Below are 12,864 nucleotides of genomic sequence, written 5' to 3'. Positions count from 1 at the left end.
TCTTTCGAATAAAACCAACTTGCATTTTCTCTTCATGGCTCCTTTAAGTTCGGGCTCCGCATGCAATTAATGAAGGCCGCCGGTGGCCCATGTATTAGCGTCGCCTCCGCTGGTAGCTACGATCCTGTGTCCCTTTCATGTAGCCGCACGGACGCCAAGTTAGGAGCCGCGGAGAGCGTGTGTTGTGCCCGTCCTTTTGTGTGTCAAAAGACGGGGGCGATTAGCTTGAGTACCTCTGTCGCGTCGGAGGGGGCTGGGTCACTCGGCATAACAAGCTGACGGGAAGCCAGATTATCGTATCTCTTAGTGTTGAAAGCGCGCGCGGTGTAAGTTTGGAAATCTTCGACTCCGGCGGCGGCGTGGGTCGTTGACGGGTCAATCGCCTCGGAGACCACCGAGTGGGCCTGAAGCGCGTCTTCCGGTGGGACTGGCGGCAGGCGGCGGCGCCCTTCGTCTGGGAGGGAATTAGCAACCCTCATTGTCCCGCCGCGCACGCAGACGCACGGCGTCGTGGGAGGCGTCGCGCGGAGGGAGGTCAGCCGCGCGAGGACCGCTCCGGGCCCTCGGCTTGCTTTTTGTGCAGATGCCACCCGCTGAACGTAATGTGTGTCCACTTAGGCCACAGATGTCCTGTATTTGCTTGTCGGGTGCTATGGCGTTCGTGGGAAACGCACTATGAGTGTGTAAGGGAGAGTGTTAGGTCACGTGACCGCAGGTGGGGACATGTGTGTGATTGGCTGGTTCCTGTGGCCAATCAATGGTTTGTAATAATCGTTTTGAAAGGTTTTTCTCTCTTTCTTGAACGCCCCCTTTTTGGAGGCGGGGTTTTTGCTATCAAAACCGGAGTGTTGGGGTGTGTCGAGGGTCGGTCGAGAGCGGATCTAGTTCAGTATAGATCTCGGCCGAACAGGCTGCTGCTGTCAGAGTGACAATGTAACCGTCACTCTGACCTGATGTAAAGTTGGAGTCATGTAAATAATGTAAATAAACCTAATATCTAGCAAGACAGGCAGTTCTCATCCCTCACCTTCTTCAAGCATCGGACGTCGGTCATCAGGGCGAGCCGAGATCGTCATCTCGGCCCCGGGCCCCAAAAGAACCTCACTATTTCGCCCCCATCCCTCATCAGGAAGAACCGAAGCGAAATTCAACTGTGGTGAAGACATAGAACGTGATTTAAGCTCTAGAATTATCGCCTTTTGTTCCAGGCCACTCAATTCTTTATTTTGAAAGAAAGATAGCTTTTGGGATTCGAAATTTTTGAGGTGCTTGATTTAATGGAATACTGGGTCTCCTACTCGGATTCTTGCAGACCACAGCACTAAGTGAGGTGTGGTGACATTGTGTGTCCGTTTTTTTAGGACTAAGTGAGGTGTGACTTTGATAGTCTCTGATATTGTATTGCGGACGATTAGGCGGAGGGATTGCTGGAAGCTATGCAACGCTAAGTCCGCTTCATTCAGTAATACGTACTACTACTACTACTACTTAGTGTACTGCCTTTCATAGCGCTAAGAGACGTGGTTGTGTGATTAACTGGTAATAGTTTGCGCAGTGGCCCACCAATACTGTCAACATTGCGGACGTACATTAATGGACTGTTATGTGCATGAATGTTTCTATTGTCGGTAGTGTACACCTGCGGCTGGCCAGCGAAAAAGTATAGCCATCTACCGTATGTGACCGACAATCATTTTGGTTACTCATGAAAAATGTGCACGCTATTCTTTCTATGCAGAACCATCTCTCAGAACGGCGGAAAAACTGTCGACGCATCAATTGCGACACTCTTGTGCATGGGTGCTGCTGTCCTTCACTCCATGGCACGTGGTAGAGGCTTCATTTTCAATGTGTACTCAAGGTAGGGTTCAAGTTTAAATAACGTGCGCCGTTTTTTATAGAATAAATATTGCTAATATTGGAGGGGATGCTCTGAATTTGCTCTTATTTTCTTTCGTGTAGTTCGATAAACAGTTTTATACAAAGATAATATCAAAAATCGGTTGTTTATTTATTTATTTATTTAGTACATACTGCAGGCCCGGTTTGGGCCCAAGCAGGAGGGGCAATACAGCACATACAATACACGGAAATACACAGCACAAAAATGTAGCCGCACATTATGGCAAACAAAATGAAGGAACCAGAAAAAGAGCGTTTACAGATGACCAGCAGTTCCAACCACCAGCAGGCAACCTAAAAAAATGTAGCGTGGTTAGCTAGCAATAGTGATTAACTGCCTTGACAGCCTTAAAAATTTAGATCATCCCCCAGTTGTTGCAAAAAAAGAAATGGAAAGTGTTAGGACTTGCTGTTTTTTAGAGTTTGATTAGGTGCCATTTTTGTGCCTAAATATGAGGTTACTCCTGATAAGCCTTCTCCTTATTCAAGGGTTCGCTGTTGACGTATTGAACGAAGGTCCGGAGTGCGCCCATAAACAACGATGCTCGTCAAAGCGTGGTTCCTTCAAAGCTCAGTTTTTTCCAAGTGACCGTCATGCACGCCTAGATAGAATTCATCAATTGTAAGCACTCGGATTTAAAGGGATTTAGTAGCATTGCACCGCAACAAAAATAGCATTCCGCAAGCTGTCCCGGCAAATCAATATCGTGCTTACTTGTCAGAGCTTGCACGTGACGCAAGCTAATTGATCGCTAAAGTCATTGAACAAACAATTCGGGTGCTTCAAAAGGACGGAGACGCGAGTAAAATAAAATGTGAAACTCTAAGCAAACCCCAGCAGTGGTTATAATTGTTTTGATAGAGCACCGCTTATTGAGCAGGGGTGGATGGAATAATGGGGCAGGCTAATACAAAATCGCTTTAGCTTGGGCGAGAGAACGCCTTGAAAGTTATCTCAGAAATTAATGATTTTGCCTGTCGTGTCTTCTCCGTGTCATGCATAATGCAACCAAAGTTTAGAATACCTTCTTCACCGTTTCGTGTAACCTGGCATAAACACAAAATGTGTCCAACTTAGGAAGGAAATGACATGTATGAGGGTAAATAGATAAGGCAGCTTACAGTACAACATCTCGCAGGACGTGAAACGCGATGGGGAACTATTTTGTCAAGGTAATCGAGAAACGTCAGTATAAAATTTTTACACTTTCCTCTATCAGAGGTTTTTTTTGTGCTTTTGTCATCTGAGGTAGCAAGCCCACTACCGTGCACAAGATGCCGCGTTCAGTACAAATCTTGGCGATCTCATTCCGCGCTGAGCATCCAGTATGGCCTTCGAAAAAATGGAGAAAATATATGCCCTTAACTCGGAAAACAAAGCAAACACGAAAAAGACTTGTGCACGTTCGGCTTTTAAGTACGACACATGCAAATGGAATGGTATAAATGATTTTATTGGAGGAAGGAGGTCAAGAGTGTTTTATGTGGGATATAGGAATAGCAGTAGAGGAAGATGGTTCTGTAAAGCTCTTTCACTGCACTTCGGCCGTTAACTTGAGCCTGTTATCTCTGGTTTCACCCTTACGGGTACCATACGGACGTAGTAGGGGCAACGACACTGTGAGACGATGAACATCCGGGTATCCATATGAAGCCGTGGGGTGCCACGAGGGGTAAGCTTTAGGGGCATCTAGTGAACGGATGACGATTCGACTTCATACAGTTGAACACGGATATATCGAACGCGGATATATTGAATTATTGTCTATATCGAACAGTGCAAACATCCCCTTGAAAATCCCATGCAAAAGTATAGGGCTGTTGTGCGCGTGTATCGAACTCCTGATCACGGGAAAATTCGATATATCGAATTACGCGCCGAAGGTGTCCCTGAAAGTTTGCTTCCTCTGATGGGGTGGAATTGATGATAATGTTGACTCATCGCAGGAGCTGCCTGGCTTGAGGAGACAGAGGCGGCGTAGGCGGCATTATGTCGCTTCGATGGCCTTCAACAGCTGTTTTCACGCTAGCACGACGGGCAGCTCCATGATAGCTAGAACGCGGATAGTGGTTGGGGCGAAAGGACATAAAGGAGCAAAAGAAATTGACCGGAGGCACTCTTTTTCTGTGATTTAGCTGTTTAGTGGCTCATGCAGGGGGACCGATGCGGTGTATTGTTTGTTTTGTCCAAGGCATTAATTTCGGAGCAACTAAGGCGAGAATTCGTCGGGTGCAGGCTGCTGAAAAGATGTTGGTATAAAAGGCGTTCGGAATTCCTCGCAGTAGTTTTGAGGGCGATGCACGCATCAACGTTGACGTAAAGGCGAATGCAGCACAACCCGCCCCGGCTTTTCCGGAGCGTGTCGGGCGCAAAGCGACTTCATTGCACGCCTCCAGATGGGGGAGGTGTTCGGTTCGGATACTGAAGTTAACGGCCCTCAGTGCCTGACAACGTTCCCAACCGCCTACTGCAGCCGAGGTTACGTCAGCGTTAATCGCCTCTGTTGTGGCACAGTGTACAGCGTTGATTTTCTCATTTGTGCGTGTTTGTAACCTTGAAGACAATTTGGCGAACTTTACGACGCAGGAGAAAAAAACAAGCGAAGCTCAACGACATATCAATGATAAATAAAGTGCTGTGGTCATCATGCTGCGGTTCGGATTTTCCGTGCTTTAAGGGTCAAAACGGTAGTTTACCGTTTTCCACGACTTCAGAAAACTCTCAGTGATGTGCGGAGTTGTCAGATATTCTTCGGATAGGCGTATTTTATATATCGAATTGTCGATATATCGAATTCTTTCGCGATCCCCTTGGAGTTAGATATATCCGTGTTCGACTGTACTACTTTATAGAGACCTGTTTTTAGACCGAATTTTGCACTTTGGTGTAATATTTGGGCCTTGCTTCTGATATACTGGACGTGTTCTGCAGAAGTCGTTGAGCTATTTGCGTTGTGAGAAAGTGGTCGCGATTAGTTGAGTAAGCTGAATGTGCCCAGACGACGTAGAAAAAGTTGCGTGTGTGGTTACAGCCACAGCAGGGGCACTGAAGACTAGTAGGGTGCCTGGGCATTTAGAGATGATGTTCGGAGTGCAGGCCGAGTCTTAGTAGACCATATTGGTGAAAGTAGACCTTATTCGTGAAAATTTCTGCTGTTCCTGCCAGGAACTGCAGCGGAGCAAGAAAACCAGGTGGTGAGACTTCAGCAAGCCGCTGCCGGCTGAGGTTCATAATTCTACGGTATTCCTGTTGCCAGTGGAGTTTACATGCCTGTTCTTGGCAGGGTGTTCCTGGAGGCAATCGGGTACCATGGGAGGATTGGGTAACACTCGCGGGGAGCATTATGCGCCGACTGGTTTCTGTCCGCTCCATGGGTGTGAGCATGAGTCCAGACCAGGCGTATCTTGAAACGATCGTGAGTGACGTCTCGGATTCTGGAAAGAATGTTTGTGGCCGTAGGATTGAAATCAAATAGCGAATTTTCAGAGGAACTGATGGAGATATCCAGGCATATGATGAATATAAGGTTTTTGCAAGCACTAAAAAGGCGCATATTACATTTAGAGAAAGCCGGGGTTTCCACCAATGACTATGGTAGTACAACGTACACCTTGTGTCTAAAGTTCCCAGCATGCGATTTCGACAGCCACGGTTATTTTCCGAATGCCTGGTGAAGGAGCTCATGGTACATGTACGGCGGTGATGCCACGGAGCGTGATGCCTCGCCTCCGAATACAAATCAAGCGCCTAGCAATCGGGCAGCAAAGAATTAACTTTGTCAGTCGTAATAGCGTCCTGGAAGCTTTTTACGCTGAGTATAGCTCACGCGCGGAATGTCAGACCACGACCGTTGGAGGCACTGAGCATGAGGCTTTTTTGTGTTGGAAGGTAGAAGAGCAGCTGTAAAAAATTACGCCCATCTTCCCGCGAGCGAACCCTGGTGTGATGCGACGCATTGGGGGGTTCAGTTGCTGTTTCCGTTGGGTTGATTCTATAAATCTGGTGAAACGAGTTGTGACGCGAAGTCGAACAAGAGCGAGCGCTGACTGAACCGCCGCCGCGCGCTACCCGCTTTATATTCACAGCGCCTGAAAGAGAGGAGACAGCGGAGGAGAGTCGCGCATGCGCGCACTTGCGCGCACTTGCGCGACAAGAGCGGAGCGAAGCGCGCTCACGCAGCTGTTGTTTATGATAAGGAGAGGGAGCGAGAGTGTTTCGCACCGCTGTCGGAGAGAAGAGCGGAGGAGAGTCGCGCATGCGCAGGTGGCGTGCGGACGCCGCCGACGCCGACGCAGGAGGGACATGCCCCAGAGCAAGAGATGCGTCGCATCTAATAACGGCGGATGCGAACAACGTTATTTAGAACGTGCAGGCGATAAGCGTACAGTACGACTTGACCTTAAAAATGGACTGCTTTCCGTGCCCGCATAACGCGCAGAATTCAGTGTTTACGGAGCTGATGGTATTATCAGCAAGGTCCCGAGTTTTCGTTTTCCGCGTCAGCTGGCAAACAGCGAAGAGTTAATGAGAGAGAAAGAAAGAGAAAGGGAGAGAAAGAGATAGAAAGAGAGAGAAAGAGAGAGAAAGAGAGAGCGGCTTTATATTATTTTGGAGCATGATGCGAAACAAAAGGGAGGGATGATACAAAAGATGTCGCACTGCAAGGCTTATAGCCTTGGAGAGGGACATCTGCAAGGTTCGTAAACAAATCGCAAATATTTCGTACTGCTAGGGGTCATTTAGGATTTTATCGTTTTTGCAGAAAAATGGGTGAAAGATGCACTAGAATGGTTTCACGAGGGCGATTATGATGGCAGTCAGTCCAGGTGGTCATACGATCTTGAAGAGACCTCTGGTTATGTTGTGTTCGGTTATTTCCTGTATCAATGAAAGGTCAATGCTAACGCGTTGCAGATGTGTTTCCTCGCCTGAAGCAGGGAATTGAGTTCTAATAGGGACTCGAAATCATCACTAATGTACTTAAGGAGCTACATCAAGAATGATATATATTATGGATCCATATACGATTGCAACAAACAATAGAGGCAGCGTTGGATGTGCCAGCTAGCTTCATGGGCCGACTTGCGTATGCACCTTTTGCATACGTGCGCTGAGGCACTTGGCAAAGTGTCAGAGAGCAGTCTGGGACTGCTGTTTGCAACTACAAGAAGCTATTTTTCAATCATTAAAACCTTTTAAACATTTTGCAGAAGGTCACCTAGCGGTAGTGCCAACTTAAGGCAATAAGTCTCCAGGAATGCGACGTCTTCAGACTTCAGGGGCGCCAAATATATCTTGAACCACATCCAGACTTAACATGCAACAGGAGCCAACCTGACTGCTCATTTCAATGCCCCATTTGGATCTTTTCGTTCTTATTGCTAACCCGCTTGAGTGTATAGGCAGCATGGGCACATGCGTGGACAGACGGAAGGGGTATGTGACAGGTAAATCCACTTGCCCAAATGCACACAGACTACTACATAAAAGCTTTGGCTGGGCCAGTCGAAGCGTTAAGTTGTGCCGCACATTTAGGTACGACCGAACCAAGGGTCAAAGTCAAGAGATGGTGAAGCATTTGATGACTGTGTATGTCGATAAACCTGCATGAGCTAGAGACGGCTGATAAAATGGCCGACAGCAGAAGAGAATAAATGTAAAGTAGAATTCAAAAGCCCGTTGTATCACTTTCGGCCTGGATGCAAATCGAACCCGAGGCCTCCAGAATGCGAGAGGAGCTCATATCCCCAGTACCACCATAGCTCGAGGACTCTGACTTAAAAATGTGCGTGAGAAACATGTGGTGAGTACAACTTGAGAACATTCCTCTGCTAATTACATACAACAATACTAACTAAAGGTACATTCATGTACATGTAGCAATACATTGTACACGTAGCAATACAATAAATGTAGCAATGTACATTCCCTCTAAAATGTACTGCTTGACTGACAATGCAAGCGTGGGTACGTGCCAGTCCGAAATTTTTAGCGCCATAATGCAGTATCCACCGAAGCCTAGATTGCACTGCGCTATCCAAGCAGATGGCGGCAGTAAAGCATGCTGTTGGGCTGGTTGGTTTTTCATATTAAAGCGTAAAATTGCGGACAAGCACAAGACAGCGAAAAACAAGCTAGCACACCTGCGCTCGTCCTGTTACTCCTTTTTAGCTGTCCCGTCCTTGTGCGCAGTTTCACGTTCGGTAAATGGCGGAACGTGCGAATGATGGCATGGGCCGGCCAAAAAAAGTGTGCCTAGATTGAAATCTACAGCTCTCGACAGGTGCAGCTATGCTTATTTATTTATTCATATATTTATTTATTTATTTATTTATTTACTCATTTATGTGTTTATTTATTTATTTATTTATTTATTTATTTATTTATTTATTTATTTATTTATTTATTTATTTATTTATTTATTTATTTATTTATTTATTTATTTATTTATTTATTTATTTATTTATTTATTTATTTGTGTGTTTGTTTGTTTGTTTGTACATACTTCAAACCTTTAAGGGCTATCGCAAGAGTGGTTGAAATAAACAGCAGCGATTAGAACTTTATTAAACGCGCTCATGAACTGAAACCCTTCCCGTTCCACCGAGGTATAACGGGTAGCGATTAGAACTGCATCACTTCATGTTCTTATTGATATTGATCCCCGCCAAGCCGGAAGTGCTTTATAGGAATCCTGTTAGCATCCGTACACACGCCGCTGACAGACGTGGCTGAAAAGCTCTTCTGCAAAAGTTTAAAGTTCATAGCGCCATAGCTTCCACAGCAGCTATAGCCCACCGGTGGCGGACAAATGGACCTTTCTTGGCCCTCTGTCTGACTGAACGCTTGTAAAGCTATAAAATGGAATTCCGCTTAATCTGAATGAAAATCTTTCTTTGACTCAGCACCTATTGCAGTGTTTTCTCCGCTCCCATAATGCCATAAACGTTTGTGGTTGTGCTGATATAAGAATATAATGGCGAGCCCTATTAAGTATACTTCATGTATCATTACAGTATCCTTCAAGTGGGGGATACAACGCAACCTCAACTACTTTCGCCGACATTTTCTGTTTTTACATTGCAGGAGAAGAGAAGCCGCGAGAACCCCTCTGCTCAGCTGTACATTCCTCGTATGTGTATCTCTAGCAAGCTCTACAGAACCACAACCCGATCGTTGCGCCGGCAATCTCACGATAACATGTGAGAATATTTCACGTGAAAAGCAAAATGCTACTCCGACGTCCCGCCTTGGAAACTACTCTCGTTGGGCAGTTAGCACTGACGCTGCCCCTTGTGCAAACGTTTCCAGGTAAGAATGAGCTATTTAATCAACTTTCACTTTGCTTACAAACAACTATAATTGGAAGAAGTAAGATTATTTTCGAAGAAGTGAAGCCGGCAACGGGAATTTAGAACAAGTCGAGATTGATTGCAGCTGTTTTTACGTGTCCACACAGTACGTAATTAACCATCATACTTTAACCACCAAGCCTTTTCGAAGCATCCTTGTAAATGTTCAAGCAAGCGTATTGCTCGCCATTGCAACCGTCATGCGTCTTTCTGGGTTTTCGCGAACAAAATTTCTGCCCTTCTCACGTCAGCTGCACTCTATTATCTTTGTAGATCGCTATAAGGAACTGTAATAACTCGTCATCTAATCACTGTAGTTTCAGCATTCTTCACAGCAGTTCTCTATTTACGTTGTAATATGCCCATTTAATGTCATTCTTCACAGCAGTTCTCTATTTACGTTGTAATATGCCCATTTAATGTCAAAGAACGTAATGCATAATGGTCTAGTCTGCGCTTTCGCAATTTCAATGCACTGTATTATAACGACCAAATTATCATCCAATCGACGGTGTTGTCTAAATCCATTGTGCAGTTCCTCAAGGAATTCACTTTCTTCCTTCCATGCTTGAATTTCTGATTTTATCGCCTGCATTACGAATGTATACACCACTGACATTACTGTGAGTGATCTGTATGGGTCAATAGTGGTTTTGGTGTCTCTGCCTTTATATATTAAATTTGTCCTACTCTCTAGCCAGTCCTCCGGCATTTGTGTGGTTTGTATCACCTTATCTATTGCCCTCATAAACGATGTCTTAAATTCAGGTCCAAGCAGGTTTATCAGCTGCATTGTTATTCCGTCCGGGGCTACGGCTGTTTGGGGGGAAACCTTTTGCTCTGCTTTTTTCCATTCAAAATTCCTCAAACTTACTTCTTTTTCGGTAATCTTCTGTGGCGCTGAGGTTATCGGTGTTGGGGCCCACAGAAAAACTGCAAACAAAGCGGTACAGGGGGGTATGGGCTGGTCGTCTTTGGAAGCGAGGAAGGCGCAGAGCAACATAAAGTTTGAGGAGCGACTTCGTGACATAGCGGATAAAAAATGGGCAGCGAGAGTGTTAGGTATCTGTATATGAGGAGCATGGATACGCGGTGAAGACGGCGGACCAGACAGCTGAACAAGCGGTACGGAAAGTTGGCATGGGGAAGTGAGGCATACACAACAGTTAAAAAGCAGAAAAAGGCAGCAGAGACCACGAAGGGGGCACAGAGAATGGAATGAAAAAAACCCTGGAGACTTATAGGGCAGAGAAACTAGAAATCAGGAAGGAAGGTTTCTATGGCAATACGAGAGGCGGTGAAGCGCTCTTCGAAGCAAAGACAGGGTGCCTGAGAACCCGGGCATTCACGGGTGTCTACAGGTAGCAGGATGAAACATGTGCATGCTGCGGCAGTTATCGGAAAACTACAGACCCTATTGTCAGTGGCTGCACAGAGGTTTGACCGCCACGGAGGCAGGAGAACAACGACGTTAGCGGAGGCTTTGGGATTGGGGCAAGGGGGAACCTCAACTTCAGGACCATAGAGTGACGAACAGGCGATTGTAACGGTGGTGCGGGAGAGGTGCGAAGCAGATGGTACGCAGGCGAAGTAATCATACAGATGAGAATTTAGAGCAGCGGGGGGAGGAGGGTGAAAGGCGGGAGCGATAAGCGTTAACCACAGGGGTGAGTGGGAAATAGGGGAGGCAAATCTATTATATTATCTAGTAGGGCAAGTGGAATAAGACAGTCAAGTCGGTTGCTGTCAACCGACGCCCTGATTCAAAGGGAGAGCCACTAATCATCTTTATCATCACAATTCCCTACCTCTATTTCCCTAAACTTCTTACTAATAACTCTATGAATATACGCCAACGCATTATCTCTTTCTAAATGTTTACCCCCCTCATCAATCAAGAATTTTTGACGGAGATCATTTCTTGAGCTTAGTAATTTTACCTGGTTCCAAAACTTCTGGGATGCGCTTTTGTACTTCTTCCGTATTTCTGTTATCCATCGCTTTTCTGTTTGATCTTTGCTTGCACCCTTTTCTGCACTTCTAGTTTCTTTTCCCGCTAGATATCCCATTTTTCCTTCACAACCTCCAGTTCCATACCAGTAATTTTGCCTCTCTAGGTTCTCTCGGCGCCTTTTATGCTGGTCAATAGCTTCTTTATTTCCTTATTCCACCAGCTTCTCGGCTTTCTCGTCATTTTCCACCAATTTCGTGGCTTGGCTTAATTCATCTTCTGCTTTATGAACACGATCATTTCGTCGTAATCCCAATCTTGGCCTGGGTACTAATTGATTTCGTCGTCCATCGTCTTCTATTAATTGGTGTACCATATCAGGAGCTGCCACGGAATCCGAGGCTAGCGCTGTCCTCGACACCTGCCTTGATTTCTCATTGTTTCAATTAATCACTCAGCCCACATGACGTTCCGCAACCTCAGCTAACATCCTTGACCAAATTTTAACAAACCCCAATCTTTGTTCAGATATAATACATCTTGATGGTCTTTCTGATCACTCCATTATCACAGGTAACCTGAAATGCTCACCAATTAAAAAGAACGTCATAAAAAGCAAACAATGTGTTACCGTAGTGCAAATTATGATGGTATTAACAAGAACTTGTCTACCTTCGCAGAAGGAATTCTCGAATATTTTTCAACCCGATCCGTAGAGCATACCTGGAGCTTCTTGAAAACAAAATTTGGCGAGCTCATAAATAAATTTGTACCCATCATAACAATTTCTTGCACTAACACATTTCCTTGATTTAATAATCAGCCTCGCCGACCTAATAATAAAAAGAAGCGCGCCTTTCAGGCAGGCTAATAAGCCTAAAGATTCAGCTTCCTGAAAACGGTACAAATTATGTGACAGTCAGTACCAAGCTCTGCTAAAATCAACCCGCCGCAACGTTTCGGCCCGCGATCTGCTTTCAATGTTAACTAATAACCCAAAAAAGTTGTGGTGCACAATAAACCCTTCTAACCACCCCGACATCACCCTTTCCAATGCTGCAGGTGACGCAATTCCCGAGGTCGAGTGCGCGCAGGTCCTGAATAACACCTTTTCTTTAGTGTTTACCCGAGAGGGCATCACATCACCACCAGCTGTTAACACTTCCACCGTTAGCTCAATGCCAGAGATAGTTATTAACGAGGCTGGTATACTTTCTTTACTCGGCAAACTTAAAATTACTTCAGCATCTGATCACCTTGGATTCAATAGCAAAATACAAAAAAAAAATTTATCGAGGCATCCATCGTATCTTATCAGCTTTTTTTACTCGATGCTATTCATCTGGTTTGATCCCCAAGACTGGCAAATTGCAAAAGTAATATCTATTTTAAATCTGGCGATCGTTCATCCCCACTTAATTATAGACCAATATCGTTCACAAGCGCCATTTGCAAACGTCTCGGTGACACTAGCAACAGCAGTGATGGCGTGAGGCCATGTGTGCCGGATGAAATCCCGGTGGAATTCATGGGCTTGCTCCGTTCGGGTAACCACGAACTGCAACGTGCAGCCATCCAGCGGCTCGAGAGGGCCTTGGCTAGGCAAGAGCGAACGGAGGAAACTCCTAGTAGTTCGAGCCCGGCCGGCATCTCTTGAG

The 12,864-nt window shown here is 45.7% G+C and overlaps 1 protein-coding gene across 1 annotated transcript in view; it reads left to right on the top strand.

Annotated features, from left to right (window-relative positions):
• The first annotated feature begins 1,739 nt into the window (after window positions 1–1,739).
• The window catches only part of LOC144146156 (scoloptoxin SSD14-like), a 116,220-nt gene continuing 105,095 nt past the window's right edge, over window positions 1,740–12,864 (top strand). The window contains exons 1-2 of the mRNA XM_077678122.1: window positions 1,740–1,861; window positions 8,990–9,214. Coding sequence (XP_077534248.1) covers window positions 1,797–1,861; window positions 8,990–9,214 — 290 coding nt within the window. The 5' untranslated portion in view covers window positions 1,740–1,796. The remainder of the gene's footprint in view (window positions 1,862–8,989; window positions 9,215–12,864) is intronic.

This window comes from Haemaphysalis longicornis, unplaced genomic scaffold, assembly GCF_048455015.1.
Source record: "Haemaphysalis longicornis isolate Haplotype H1 unplaced genomic scaffold, Haemaphysalis longicornis Haplotype H1 scaffold_7, whole genome shotgun sequence".
NCBI lineage: Eukaryota > Metazoa > Arthropoda > Arachnida > Ixodida > Ixodidae > Haemaphysalis > Haemaphysalis longicornis.
This window is presented reverse-complemented; position numbering and strand designations above follow the sequence as displayed.